The following is a 15,263-nucleotide window of genomic DNA, read 5'->3' on the forward strand; positions in this document are numbered from 1 at the left end:
TAGACAGCATATGAAAAACAGAGACATTACTTTTCCAACAAAGGTCCGTCTAGTCAAAGCTATGGTGTTTCCAGTAGTCATGTATGGATGTGAGAGCTGGACTATAGGGAAAGCTAAGTGCTGAAGCACTGATGCTTTTGAACTGTGGTGTTGGAGAAGACTCTTGAGAGTCCCTTGGACTGCAAGGAGATTCAACCACTCCATCCTAAAGGAAATCAGTCCTGAATATTCATTGGAAGAACGGATGCAAAAGCTGAAACTCCAAAACTTTGACCACCTGATGTGAGGAACTGACTCATTGGAAAAGACCTTGATGCTGGGAAAGATCCAAGGCAGGAGGAGAAGGGGACAACAGAGGATGAGATGATTGGATGGCATCATCAACTCAATGGACATGAGTTTGAGTAAACTCCAGGAGTTGGTGCTAGACAGGCAAGCCTGGTGTGCTGCAGTCCACAGGCTCTGTGGACACCACAGAGCAACTGAACTGAACTGTGTCACCAAGATAAAAGGAAACATTTTGTAATGATAAAAGCATCAGTTCACTAAGATGTCATAGCAATCTTAATATTATACACGTGTGCTCAGTCATGCCCAACTCTTTGTGACCCCATGGGCTAGCCTGTCAGGCTCCTCTGTCCCTAGGCATTCCCAGGCAAGGATACTGGAATGGGTTGCCATTTCCTTCTCCACTGGATCTTTCTGACCCGGGGATCAAACTCACATCACTTGTGTCTCCTGAGTTGGCAGGTAGATTCTTTCCACTAGCGCCACCCGGGAAGCCCTTTGTTTATACATGTAATAGGAAAGTTTCAAAATACACAAAGAATAAGTAACAAGACTAAAAACAAAAAGACAAATTTTAAAAAAAATTTTGTTTTGGGGTATAGCCAATGTACAGGATTGTGATAGTTGCAGATGAACAGTGAAGGTACTCAGCCATACATATACATACATCCATTCACCTGAAAGATCCCTCCTATCCAGGCTGCCACATAACATTGAGCACAGTTCCCTGTGCTGTACAGTATGTCCTTGTTGGTTATCCATTTCAAATATAGCAATCTGTATATGTCCATCTCAAACTAACGATCCCTTCCCCCCATCTTTCCCCTGGCAACCATAAATTCTTTCTCTTAGTCTGTGAGTCTCCTTCTGTTTTGTAAGTTCTGTTTTTAGATTCCACATATAAGGGATGTCATATGATATTTCTCCTTCTCTGGAAAAAGACAAATTCTTAATCAGATTTGAAGATTTTAGCGCTTTCCTGTTTCTGTGCTGCTGCTGCTGCTGCAGCTAAGTCACTTCAGTCGTGTCCGACTCTATGCGACCACATAGACAGCAATCCACCAGGCTCCTCTGTCCATGGGATTTTCCAGGCAAGAGTACTGGGGGGGGGGGGGGTGGGCAGGTTCTGTGCTACTTTGTTGCATATGTAGATAAAAATGAAATTGAGCTGTACACTCCAGATGTCGCCATCTTACTCTATGTAAATTACATTTTAATATTTAAAAAGGGAAAACATCGTCATTGACTATAAGAAAATAAAAAGAAACTAGTAAGTGATGGGCAGCTTCCCTGGTAGCTTGGACGGCAAATCGTCTGCCTACAATGCGGGAGACCTGGGTTCAATCCCTGAGTCGGGAAGATCCCCTGGAGAAGAAGTGATGAGCCTAAAATAATGGATCAATTAATTTGGAATTAAACAATGTATTGGTAGCTTCAACTGCTTTCTCTATTCTCTCAGGCAGTCTCTCCTTGATCTGTTCAAGTCTCCAAAACCTGTGGAATATTGCAGTCTAACCTTTTCATGTTCGTATGGGAACTAGTGAGTTAAAACTACAATCCTGTACCAGGCTCTCTTCTGGGAATTTCTAAGAAATTTCTCAGGGAAATCATTTGTTTACAGAGGATAGCAGAGCTGTAGGAATTGGTGTGCCATAAGTACAAAACTCAAAACACAGCTCAAAGAGTGATCTGTAGATGAAGGTTGGTCAACAGATGTGGTACACTGAGGCTGGGAAGCCTCTAGCCTAAAATCATTTCTGTTTCACTGTGTGGTTACATGGTAAGTGCAGTATGTAAATGTCCTTACATACCATTTTCTTATAATATGGCTTTGTATCATGGGTATGTCTGAAACATTGAAACTGTATGAACTGGATCTCAGAGAGGATGATGAATAAGGATGACTTTTTGATATAGGAAGGGCTCAAAGGAAAACAAACAGAAACAAAAAGATTGCAATGGGGGAAAGAGGGTAGGGGAGCTTCTCTTGGTGGTATGTTTACCTGATAGAAGATACTTTTAACTGAAATTTGGAGAAGAAGCTATGAAAATGTAAAAATGCACTAAAATGCTTTTAGCCATCCTTGCCACTGTTCAATTCACCTTTCTATGGTTCGTCTGAGAAAGCATCCAGTTGTTCATGCACAGTTAGACAAAATACTGGATAGAGTTGGAACTCTATGTGAAATAGGGACTGGGAAATAGGCAGACTCATCAGCTGAAAGAGTAAATGTATTTGTCTAAGCAAAGAATTGAGAGTTGGACTGTGAAGAAAGCTGATCGCCTAAGAATTGATGCTTTTGAACTATGGTGCTGGAGAAGACTCTTGAGAGTCCCTTGGACTGCAAGGAGATCCAACCAGTCCATTCTAAAGGAGATCATCCTGGGTGTTCATTGCAAGGACTGATGCTAAAGCTGAAACTGCAATACTTTGGCCACCTCATGCGACGAGTTGACTCACTGCAAAAGACTCTGATGCTGGGAAAAGTTGGGGTGCGTGAGGAGAAGGGGACGACAGAGAATGATATGGCTGGATGGCATCACTCTGTGGACATGAGTTTGAGTGAACTCCGCGAGTGGGTGATGGACGGGGAGGCCTGGCGTGCTGTGATTCATGGGGTCGCGGAGAGTCGGACACGACTGAGCGACTGAAGTGAACTGAACTGAAATGAACTGAAGCAAAGAATAGGAAGGTAGACACGGGTACAGAAGTCAGGCCATGGATGACAGATCTTAGTCACTAGATTCAAATCAGAGGAGAGGACTTCATTTAGTCTTGGAAGAAAGGGCAGGTGAGAGGATATTAAGGCCTCAAGTCAATTGGAAGAGGGGCCTGAAAACAATCTCGCTACTCCAGGCAATTTGCATGTGACTGCAAGGAAAGTACTGTAAGGTGCAGTCTAAGACAGTCCTTTGTATTCAGTCAGAGAATAAGACACACCTGGGTTTGAATTCTGGTTCCATCCGTGATTGGGGCTTCCCAGATGGTGCAGTGGTGAAGAATCCACCTGCCAATGCAGGGGACACAAGAGATGCAGGTTCGATTCCTGGGTCAGGAAGATATTATGGAGTAGGAAAAGGCAACCCACTCCTCTATTCTTGCCTGTAAAATTCCATGGACAGAGGAGCCTGTTGGCTTACAGTCCATGGGGTCACAAAGAGTTGGACGTGACTGAGTATGCCGCACATATATGCATACCTATCCATGATTAGCTATTTCTTTCTTTTTTAATTTGTAAAACAGAGATAACAGCAGTACTTGCCTCACAATGTTTCTCTGAGAATTAAGTAAAATGTATATAAAGAGCCTGAGATATCATTAGTCTTAGAGATAGTATCCCTGAATTTTAATTCCTTTTAGCAGTAACATGAAGGACTTTCTCTCAAAGCAATGAATTTACTTGAAATTCTTGAGTAATTTCTCCACATGAGTCACTGCACTTGAGAAACAAATGCACTGGGCCCGTTTGATAGTAACTATTGTTAGTAGTTACTATTACTATTGTTATTACTATTACTATTGTATTGATATACAATACTATAACTAGTGTCATCATATTTCAGACTGATCAGGACTTTGCCAGCTATCTCTTATCTTCAAAGTAATTCTATTTGACTATCTTCTGTTCATCAGTAAGTGCATGAGGCCACACAGATAAATATTTATTTTCAAGTTCACATAAAAATGGAACAAATATTTTGAAAGTGAAACTATGTGTAAAAATTGTCTAATACAATGTTTAGCACAGAGTAATAGTTTCTGATGTTTTCTTTTTTAAATCTCTCTCTTTAACATACTTATTCCTTTTTTTCCCTCTTTCAGCTTGTTAAGAGCCATCTCTCATCTTCATCTCTTGATCTGACTGAGCAAGTATTGATTTTTGTACCTTGACAATGTCACAGCTGTTTCTACTTGGTGGATTGTGCTACCAACAGTGGTAGCAAACTCTACAGAGAGCTTGTAAGTGAAATCAGCTTTAGAAGCCTGGTCTTGAAAAGTATTTGGAGCAAACATTTCTTGAAATTGGAGAAACCACTTACTAATTGCTTTACTAAAATCTATTTTTTGCAGTTTCTTCTTCTTTTCTTCTTAATTCTAGGCTCATTTTGGATCAAGCAGAAAGTGCTACCCTATAGTTCAGCCTGAGTGTATAAACTGTTTAATTAGATTATAGGTGGGAAGGGGCAAAACCTAACAGTAAAGGGGGAGTTTATTTGCAGAACATATCTTTATGTGGGTACTTTTTTTCTCAGGACCTGATGGGAAAGTGTGACATACATGGTTCTCCTTGTCAGTATCATCTGACCATATTATCAATAGTCTGTTTGGAAGAAATACTTCATTCTTTTACTCCTTTAGTCTATTATGAGAAGTCTTTCAAAACTGTGTCTTCTCTGTTTATGTCTCAGACACAAGTGCTGAAAGAAAGTACAAGTGCATAGCAGACCTATGCTGAAAGTGCCATTTCAGATCTGGAAATAAATACTTCCGAAGCAATTTATCATGCACACTCTCAATTCCTCTAAGGTGGAGATCACCACCTTCTTCCTGATTGGAATCCCGGGACTGGAGCATGTTCACATATGGATCTCCATCCCCATCTGCCTCATGTACCTGGTGGCCATCCTTGGCAATTGCACCATCCTCTTTGTGATTGGGACAGAGCCCTCACTCCATGCACCCATGTACTATTTCCTTTCCATGTTGGCTGTCTCTGACCTGGGACTGTCCCTCTCATCCCTCCCCACTATGCTGCGGATCTTTGCTCTCAACGCTACAGGAATTTCCCCAAATGCCTGCTTTGCTCAAGAATTCTTTATCCATGGATTCACAGATCTGGAGTCCTCAATGCTCCTGGTCATGTCTTTTGATCGCTTTTTGGCCATCTGCAATCCTCTGAGATACAGCTCCATCCTCCCCAATGCCAGAGTGGCCAAGATGGGTCTGGCATTTCTCATTAAAAGCATGCTCTTAGTGCTCCCATTTCCTTTCACTCTCAGAAGGTTGACCTATTGTAGGAAGAGCCTACTTTCTCACTCTTACTGTCTCCATCAAGATGTCATGAAGCTTGCCTGCTCTGACAACACAGTCAACTTTTTCTATGGCTTCTTTGTTGCTCTCTGTGTGATGACAGACAGTGTGTTCATTGCTGTGTTCTATGTATTCATCCTGAAGACTGTGATGGGAATTGGATCCCACAAGGAGCGGCTCAAGGCCCTCAACACCTGTGTCTCCCACATCTGTGCTGTGCTCATCTTCTACGTGCCCATCATAGCTTTGGCTTCCATGCACCGCTTTGGCAAGCTCAAGTCCCCAGTGGCCATGATCCTCATTGCTGACATTTTCTTGCTAGTGCCACCTCTGATGAATCCCATTGTCTACTGTGTGAAGACACGGCAGATTCGTGAGAAGGTTCTGGGGAAATTTGGTCTAAAATAAAGGTATGGGGAAAAGTGAGGCAGGGTCAGCCAGGTTCAGAGAATAAAACAATACCTTTCTAAGCAAAGTATTATGGATGGGTCATCCTTATCTTTCCTAATCGTGATTGTAATCAGTAGGAATACATATGGTCTGGGCATTGAGGTGTGTGAGCTTAGGACTTACATGGGCATTGATAGGTTTGTATGGGATAGTTTTGTAATGTAATTTAAATCATGAATCATTACATGGATGTGGAATTTTAGTCACAGTGTTTACAACACAAGGATGTAAAAATGGAAGTAGAGATTGTTTTCCCTTATAGAGAATGAATATCAGAGGAGCTGGAGGCTAAAGACATAACTCCAAACCAGTTACTCATTTTCTTTCCTGCAGCCTTCAGACATGTAATCGCGGTGGGGACTCAGTTTAAATTCTTGATTTCCTATTTTAAAAAGTCTCCTTTCAAATATGAATTGCTTATATATTTTCTCCTTTTGCTCTTGATTTTTTTTTAATTTTACATTGGGTTATAGTTAATTTGGGCTTCCCTGTGGCTCAGCTGGTAAAGAATCTGCCTGCAATGTGGGAGACCTGGGTTTGATCCCTGGGTTGGGAAGATCCCATGGAGAAAGGAAAGGCTACCCACTCCAGTATTCTGGCCTGGAGAATTCCATGGACTATAGTCCATGGGGTCGCAAAGTGTCAAACACGACTGGGTGACTTTCACTTTTCAGAGTTGATTTACAATGTGGTGTTAGTTTCAGGTACACAGCCAAGTGATTCAGTTACATATTCTTTTTCAGATACTTTTCCCATTTCGGTTAATACAGAATATGGAGTAGTGTTCTTCATGCTATATAGTAGGTCATTATTAATTATCTCTCTTATATATAGTAGTGTGTATTTTAATTTCTAATTTATTTATCCTCACCACCTTTCCCCTTTGATAACTAACTTTGTCTTCTAAGTCTGTGAGTCTGTTTTTGTTTTGTAAATAAGTTCATTTGTATCTTTTTCTAGATTACACATACAAGTGATATCATATGAAACTTGTCTTTCTCTGTCTGGCTTACTTCACTTAGTACGAGAATCTCCAGGTCCATTCGTCACTGCAAATTGCATTAGTTCACTCATTCTTGTGGCTGAGTAATATCTCTCTGTATAAATATACCACACCTTCTTTATGCTTTCACCTGTCTATGGACATTTAGGTTGCTCCCATGTCTTGGCTATTGTAAATAGTGCTGTTATGAACATTGGGGGTGCATGTATCTCTTTGAGTTGGCATTTTCTCTGGATATATGCCAAGGAGTGGTATTGCTGGAACATATGGTAACTATCAATTCCTGGGTCGAGAAGATCCCCTTCTGGAGGGCATGGCAATCCACTCCAGTATTCTTGCCTGGAGAATCCCATGGAGCCTGGTGGGCTACATTACATAGGGTCTCACAGAGTCAGACACGACTGAAGCTACATAGCAGGCATGCAAGCATGGTAACTATATTTTAGTTTTTTAAGGAACTTCCATACTGTCTCCATAGTGACTCCACCAATTTACATTCCCACTAACAGTGTAAGAGGATTCCGTTTTCTCTCTACCCTTTCATTGTCTGTAGATTTTTTGATGATGGCCATTCTGACCAGTGTGAGGTGATACCTCATTGTAGTTTAGTTTTGATTTACATTTCTCTAATAATTAGTGATGTTGCTTTGCTCTATTCTCTTTATTATTATTATTTTTAATTTTTTTAAAATTTACTTTTTTTAATTGGGGACTAATTACTTTACATTATTATATTGGTTTTGCCATACATTGACATGAATCTGCCCCGGGTGTACATATTCTTCACCATCAAATAGACACAAAGTGGTTCAGTGGTAAAGAATCTGCCTGCCAATGCAGGTGACGCAGGAGACATGGGTTTGATTCCTGGGTCAGGAAGATCGGAGGAAATGTCAACTCACCCCTGTATTCTTTCCTGGGAAATCCCATTGACAGAGGAGCCTGGCTGACTATAATCTATGGGGTCACAGAGAGTCAGACACAGTTGAGCATGCATGCAGCCTTGAACTGACACTAAACTCATAATATTCTTTAAGACAGAGCAGGTTTGCTTTTCTTTTCCTCTTAACTTACAACAGGGTTCCAAAAAGCCATATTTACTCAAAGAAGACAGAGGGGCAGTTCTGCTATTAGTAAGAAATAGGAAAGCTATTAATAGTAGCACAGTAATTTTCAAAGCACTGATATCCTTAAATGCCTTAAAATATATGTTCTAAAATAATGATTTTAATGTTTTTAGATACTTGGTATTTTGGTATTTAGTATTTGGCATGTTCAGTTACACTAAGAATGCTAGAAACAATTTTGAGCTAACAGTAAAAATGACAGACATATATTAAGGAATATAAAATAATATTCATGCATATATAGTTCCACTTTTGAAAAGGTAAATAGCCAACTAGGAATGATTGGTGACCTCAAATTATTTGCTATAAATTATGTTATTTGGTTTTTGTTCATGTTTTACTCATGAGTGTTTAGTTGGGGACAAAGATAGAAAGCATAAAATTTAGAATAAGCTAACCAACACTTAATTCGTACTGTGCAGTGAGAGAAAATTGCTATTAATAAATTTCAATGTTTTGCTTCCTGAGTCAAAATCACAAATAATTAATATTATTGATGTTCCCAAAAAGCATTTTGAAGAAGTTGTTCTCAGATGGCTAAATATTACTATAGATTTGATGTCCCCAGGTGAATTGGTGAAATTCTTGAGTTAGTGGAGTTCTTGTTCAACAACTGATGTTGTCTCGATGTCTATAGCTTCTTTAGGAAAATGAAGGACAAACTTTTGTACATCTTCCCAGTTTGTCCTACTAAATGCTCTGAGGACCCTAACAGTTTCCGATTATGTTATGTTTATTAGTTCACATGTCTGCCTCTCTTTCTCGTAATTTATTTCTTTAAAATAGCTGCACACCTCACACTGATTGGCATATCTCCAGCACTTGTATGGTGTATGGAAATGACATCTGAATAGTAGTCTGACACATTTCTCAACTCTCAACTCAACACATTTTATTGCTGAACAACAGCAGGAAAAACTTTTAACAATTCAGAATATGATGATAAACTTCAGGCATAGAGAATATCTGGAATGACAGAAAACCTATTGCCAAAATCATTAAGGAGTAACTATACATTGTAGGTTAAAGAGCTGCCCTAAAAAACAGTTAATGTTCTGTTTAACCACAAGAAAGAGCAAATATATTGTCATGAAAAACATGAGAAAGAGCACTTATTCTCTTTTTAGTGTTTACCCTCAACTCAGAAATTCAAATCTTTACAATAACTCAAGTCATAAGATGTCAATTAATGTTTCTTGATCAGAAGACTAAATAGGTTTCAGTTTGTCACTTTTCCTCAATTACCATACAGGTTTAATGCATTTTCAATCAAGCTCCCAGTAGCATATTTAGAAATTTACCCAATAATTCCAAAAATAGATTTATAAGATTAAACTGAAGAGTATGATAATAATAAATAAAAATTGTAACAAAGCTCTTCATAATAAGAACAACCATTACTCTGCTATAAATTCTGTGTAGTTTGTGTTATAGGATGCTCGGGGCTGGCATGCGGGGATGACCCAGAGGGAGGATAAAGGGAGGAGGGAGGTGGGAGGGGGGTTCAGGAGTGGGAACTTATGTAAACCCGGGGCAAATTCATATCAATGTATGGCAAAACCAACCAATATAATATTGTAAAATAATTTGCCTCCAATAAAAAATAAATTAACTACAAAAAAAAAATAAATTCTGTGTAGTTTGGTCAATGAATCAATGGGAAAAACAAGGAACTATAAAAAACACACTTCAATATACCATACATGATATGAAAACTTAATATGTAATTAAGGACTATCAGAAAAATATTGAAATAAGCTGACTATTCAAATAATTATGGTAGAAAAAGTTATCACATATTTAAACTACACGTGTTTGTGATCTTTAATCGCACACAAAAAAAAGATAAATGAAGAAGTATGTTCAAAGCTAACTTTTAAATCTACTTTAATATAAGTAAATAAATTAACCTCTGAATGGGAAAACAATTTTCTAAAGAAATTTTAAAAAAAAAAGTAAAACCTGAAAGGAAAAGTGAAAAGCAAGTAGATATTTTTTTTAAGTAGTTAATTTATTTTTTATTGGAGGCAAATTATTTTACAATATTATATTGGTTGGTTTTGCCATATATTGACATGAATTCGCCCTGGGTTTTCATAAGTTCCCCCCCCAGAACCCCCCTCCCTCCTCCCTCCTCCCTTTATCCTCCCTCTGGGTCATCCCCGCACGCCAGCCCCGAGTATCCTATAACATGCATCGACCCTGAACTAGTGATTCGTTTCACATATGACAACATAAGTGTTTCAATGCCATTCTCCCAAATCATCCCACCCTCACCCTCTCCCACAGAGTTCCAAAGACTGTTCTATACATCTGTGTCTCTTTTGCTGTCTCGTATACAGGGTTATCATTTGCATCTTTCTAAATCCCATATATATGCGTTAGTATACTGTATTGGTGTTTTTCTTTCTGGCTTACTTCACTCTGTATAATAGGCTCCAGTTTTATCCACCTCATTAGAACTGATTCAAATGTATTCTTTGATATTTGAATGGCTTGTAAATCATTACAATTTAGAAGATAATAATATATGCAACGTTCACCATTTATCAGGTACCAAACTTTGGGCTAAATATTTACCTGCATTAACTCCATTAATTTTTGCAAGAGCATAGGATGGTAGATTTTATGAGTTCCCCCCTGTTAAGGGAATTACGAATTTAAAGCTTTGAGCAGTTAGCTTTTCCAAGGACACAGAACTATGGTGTTAGAAACTTGAATCTACCCCAGGCATATTTTGTATAAAAAGGAAATCATACAAATAATATTCACTATAAACAGTGCATAGATTTCATTGCTTATGGTTAGAGAAAAGCGTGTTGGGGTTTGGGCAAAGCAGAGTCACAGGGTTGTCAGAGCTTGAGCTGAACAGAAAGCTGAGGCAAACATACCAGAATTCGGGAGTGGGGCTCCCTGTCTGGTTTTCCAGGCAAGAATACCAAGTGGGTTGCTATTTCCTTCTCCAGTGGGCCACATTTTGTCAGAACTCTTCACTATGACCCATCCATCTTGAATGGGTCTGCACAGCCTGGCTCATAACTTCATTGAGTTATGCAAGCCCATCACCACAACAATGCTGTGATCCATAAAGTTACAGTACTTTGGCCACCTGATGCAAAGAACTGACTCATTGAAAAAGACCCTGATGCTGGGGGGAAATGAAGGTAAATGGAGAAGGGGATGGCAGAGGATGAGATGTATAGATAACATTACTGAATCAACGGACTTGAATTCGAGTGAACTCTGAGAGACAGTAGAGTACAGAGGAGCCAGGCATGTTGCAGTCCATGGAGCCACAAAGAGTCAGACACAACTTAGAGATTAAACAACAACTCCCTGTCTGCTGGAAATAGGAAGCTGGCTGAGAGGGAGGAGATGAGTGGCTTAGATCAGGGTATCTGTTTGGCCCATTGAGCTTACACATGAATTTCTGAGTGGAATTAAAATTTCATAACCTTTGTGTGAAACAAAAGTTAGGAGAATTCTCCCAATATCCTGTCAACCCTGTACTGAGGTTACTTTTTTTCAAAATAAGTATTGTTAATAGAGGTAATCCAGAAATGTCATTTTAAGAAGCATCAAATCCACGGTGCAATTCTATGGTAATAAGTACACACAAAGGTCAAGTAGCCAAACAGCTAGGGAGAAAATTAGCAACTCAGGAAACCAGGGCGAATAGAAAAAAGCTTTAGTCTTGAGGCACAGTAGACACTGAAGCGGGGCACAGAATCAGAATCAGAATGATATTAGACTGCACGGCAGTGGGGAAATAGTAAAGGCAATGTGGGATTTTGTGAATTGCACTAGTTGGAGATATAACGAATCGGAACTTGAAACATTTCATTGTTGTTAAGGAGGAAAAGTAGTAAAGGGAAAAAACAAAAAGAGAAGTTCAGGGCATGTATCCAGAAGGAGGCAGGGGTCTCTGGAGGTGATCTAGGAAATGAGAGCAGTGTACAATAATTACCCAGTTTTAAATTACAAATTTCTATGCATGAACCTTTGCACGCACATGGAACTCTTCTGTTTACCAGCTCAAGCAAAAATCTTCAATTCCCACTGGGAAATTTGACCACAGAAATGAATGGTTTTGTTCAGCTGAATGAAAAATAAAATTATTGTCATTTGTTTTGGTCCTAAGAATTATCATTTTTAAGCAGATAAGTAGACTGTTTACCTGGATGGACTAAAATAACTTCACTCTGTGTGTGTTTAGTCTTTCTGTGCTTTTAATATGCATAGAAGTCCACACAGTGGTTTTAAATGTTTGAGAGCTGTGCTGTGCTGTGCTTAGTCGCTCAGTCGTGTCTGACTCTTTGCCACCCCATGGACTATGGCCTGCCAGGCTCCTCTGTCCATGGGGATTCTCCAGGAAAGAATACTGGAGTGGGTTACCATGCCCTCCTCCAGGGGATCTTCCCAACCCAGGGATCAAACCTAGGTCTCCCGCATTGCAGGCAGATTCTTTACCAACTGAGCTCCCAGGGAAGCCCCAAATGTTTGGGGGACTAATACACAATTAATTTGGTTTTGACTATTGTTTGCTTGTTTGAACTCTTTGATAAATTTAGGGGATTCTCATCTTCCTACTCCTTAAATTTAACTGAAATTGTCTTAGTAACTGCAGTGCCTGCCTGAGGATGACATGAATATAAATCCCTCTCCTACTTAAATATACTTTATGGACTGACAATTTCTCCACTTCAGTCCCACGATCCTCTAAGACCCCTCACATTACGGCTCCATGAACGTTTAGTGTGAAGCAGCTGGAGCATAGCCTGGCGGATCGTCCTGGTCTTCAAGCTGTAAATGATAGGGTTCAGTACAGGTGGTAGGAGCAAATAAACATTGGCCAAAATGCTACAGATCACCCTCGGAGTAGAGCTAAGGAGGCGATGTGTAAAGGACAGGCTGATCATCGGCACATAGAAAATAGTGACAGCACAGATGTGACACACACAAGTGTTGAGAGCTTTCTTTTGCTTCTTGGGGGCCACAATGCTCAGGACAGCACGGATTATCAGGACATAGGAGACAAGAATGAACAATAAGTCAGTACCAGTCATGTAGAGCTGGAGAAACAAGCCCAAAAAGCTGTTGATCCAGGGGTTGGAATATGTATCTCTGATTATATCTGGATGGTAACAAAATGGATGGGAAAGCTCCTTTCTTTCCTGGAAAGATACCCTCTTCAAGGCTAGAAGCATGAGAAAGATGAAAATTAGTTGCCGTACGCAAATGACTAGTCCGATCACCATGATCATCATGTCTTTGAGGACAGTGGCATATTTCAGTGGGTTACAGATAGCCATGAAGCGGTCAAAAGCCATAACTGCCAGTACTGAGGACTCCAGGAAGGAGAAAGCATGTACAAAGAACATCTGAATGAGGCAAGCTTTAAAGCTGATTTCCCGGGCATGAAACCAGAGAACCCCAAGCACAGTGGGGAGGGTCGTGATGGTCAGACACAAATCAGCAGCTGACAACATGGAGAGGAAATAGTACATGGGCTTGTGGAGACGCTGCTCAACCAAGATGACAAACAGGATCATACTATTTCCCAAGAGAGCAATGATGTAGAGACAGCAGACAGGGATGGAGATCCAGACATGAGCGAGTTCCAGCCCAGGGAATGCAGTGAGGAGGAAGGTTGAAGCGGAGGATGTGGTGTTATTGAAAATCATCATGGTGGGTTGAGGACACGCCCTGAAAAAAGAGAATACAATAATAGTATTTGTCATATTGATCCTTTTTCAAGCACTAACTCTTCTATAAACTCTTCCCAAATTACACAATGTATCTCTGTATTCAAAACCTCCAATTTAATTATGATACCTATCACATAATTCTACAGTATCTTAAATTTTTCTTATCAGACCTGGCCCTATTTTTCTTTCTCTACCATCTCCCAATGAAAACCATCAATCTCTCTAGGTTCATCCCACCCTATTGCCCGGACCAGCCCTGACTTGAAGTAGGAAATACTTATAGACTTATGTCACACACATGCACACACACAAACAAAACAACAACTGCGATCACAACTGTTGGCTCTTAGTATTAAATCTCCAAGCTGGGACTTCTCTGGTGGTCCAGCAGTTAAGACTATGAGCTTCTGCTGCAGGAACAATGGGTTCCATTAAGATCCCACAGGCTGCGTGGTGCACTCAAGGAAAAAAGTCTCCAAATTATATGAGTTGTTATAGAAATAATGGAGAAGTGCTTAAGGGCACTTCTTAAGGGCACTTGTGAAAGCATACTTCACAATGTTCTTGCTGGAAGATGGGCTAGGATTTTATATCCAGAAATACCCTTGTACCTGAATTATTAGCCATTCTCTCCTAGTGGACTCTATTAGAAATGTCCTTTAGGTATCAGAGCTTCTTTATTTCTTTTCCTTTAACGGAACAGCTTCCTTAATTCCTCTCTCGTCTTCTCCACATCATCTTGTGCTCTAATTCTGTTTCTCCGTATCCTTTTCCTGGTCTACTGAAATAACAAGACCTTGTCTTCCTTTTGTCCAAGCTTAGGTCTCTACCATGTTACTTGTAAGCAACTCACTGACTAGATTGCCCTAATAATCCTGTAAAAATTTCAAATAATATTCTAGAATACATGATTTCAAGCATCCTAATCTAGGGATCGTGGGTAAGGCTAGACAAAATACTCATATAAAAAAATGTGAGAGGCCCTCAGCAAAATGAGATGAATGACTTTAAAAAGCATTAATGGAGAGGAAGTAGGGACCAAGAGCTTAAAGAGAGACACTCAGAGACAGACGGGATGAGGTGCTATCTTACACTGGAATATCAGGTAGTTCACTGAGTTAGAAAGCCCATAGAATAATAGCTGCAAACACACACACACACACACACACACACACACACACACACACATACCCACAGAGATGATGTCATGAGGGAGGCAGAACCTGCAATTGATATTTAAGACAAGCATTGCAATTCTATTTAGGACTGTTTCAGTGAGCTCTAATGTCATTGCTCATTTTAATTTTTCACTTGGGACATTTAGTTATCAAGAAAAACAACAAAAAGGAATGATATGCCTAGCCTAACCATTGTGTAGATATAGCCAATCATAATTTTCTTACTCTTATTTTTCACTAGTCTAGGCTTTCTGTACCAGTGACAGAGTAGATACAAGGAATTTGTGCATAGCAGATCCTTCCAGTTGTTTTATAAAGAAAAATGAGGGATTGCTGGTTATTTTCTTCCCATCCTTCAGTCTACTCTGGATGGTTATGGATAAAATTACTTGTTACACCAAAGAAAAAAATTAATTGCTTTTTCTGCTATAATATTTAGTATTGTTATATTATACTTGATTGAGAATAAAAGAGAAA

The 15,263-nt window shown here is 39.6% G+C and overlaps 2 protein-coding genes across 2 annotated transcripts; one reads left to right on the plus strand and one right to left on the minus strand.

The window, feature by feature from the left end:
* Nucleotides 1-4,777: 4,777 nt before the first annotated feature.
* On the plus strand, nucleotides 4,778-5,728 carry LOC129553973 (olfactory receptor 51A7-like). Its single transcript, XM_055422639.2, has one exon. It carries the CDS (start codon nucleotides 4,793-4,795, stop codon nucleotides 5,726-5,728), a length of 936 nt encoding a protein of 311 aa, XP_055278614.1. The 5' UTR covers nucleotides 4,778-4,792.
* A 6,875-nt stretch (nucleotides 5,729-12,603) lies between these two features.
* On the minus strand, nucleotides 12,604-13,641 carry LOC129553974 (olfactory receptor 51T1). Its single transcript, XM_055422640.2, has one exon. The coding sequence runs from the start codon at nucleotides 13,639-13,641 to the stop codon at nucleotides 12,604-12,606; it is 1,038 nt and encodes a 345-aa protein (XP_055278615.2).
* Nucleotides 13,642-15,263: the final 1,622 nt, after the last annotated feature.

The sequence above is a fragment of the Moschus berezovskii genome, chromosome 14 (genome assembly GCF_049115385.1).
Source record: "Moschus berezovskii isolate FMDL1 chromosome 14, NW_MosBer_1.0, whole genome shotgun sequence".
NCBI lineage: Eukaryota > Metazoa > Chordata > Mammalia > Artiodactyla > Moschidae > Moschus > Moschus berezovskii.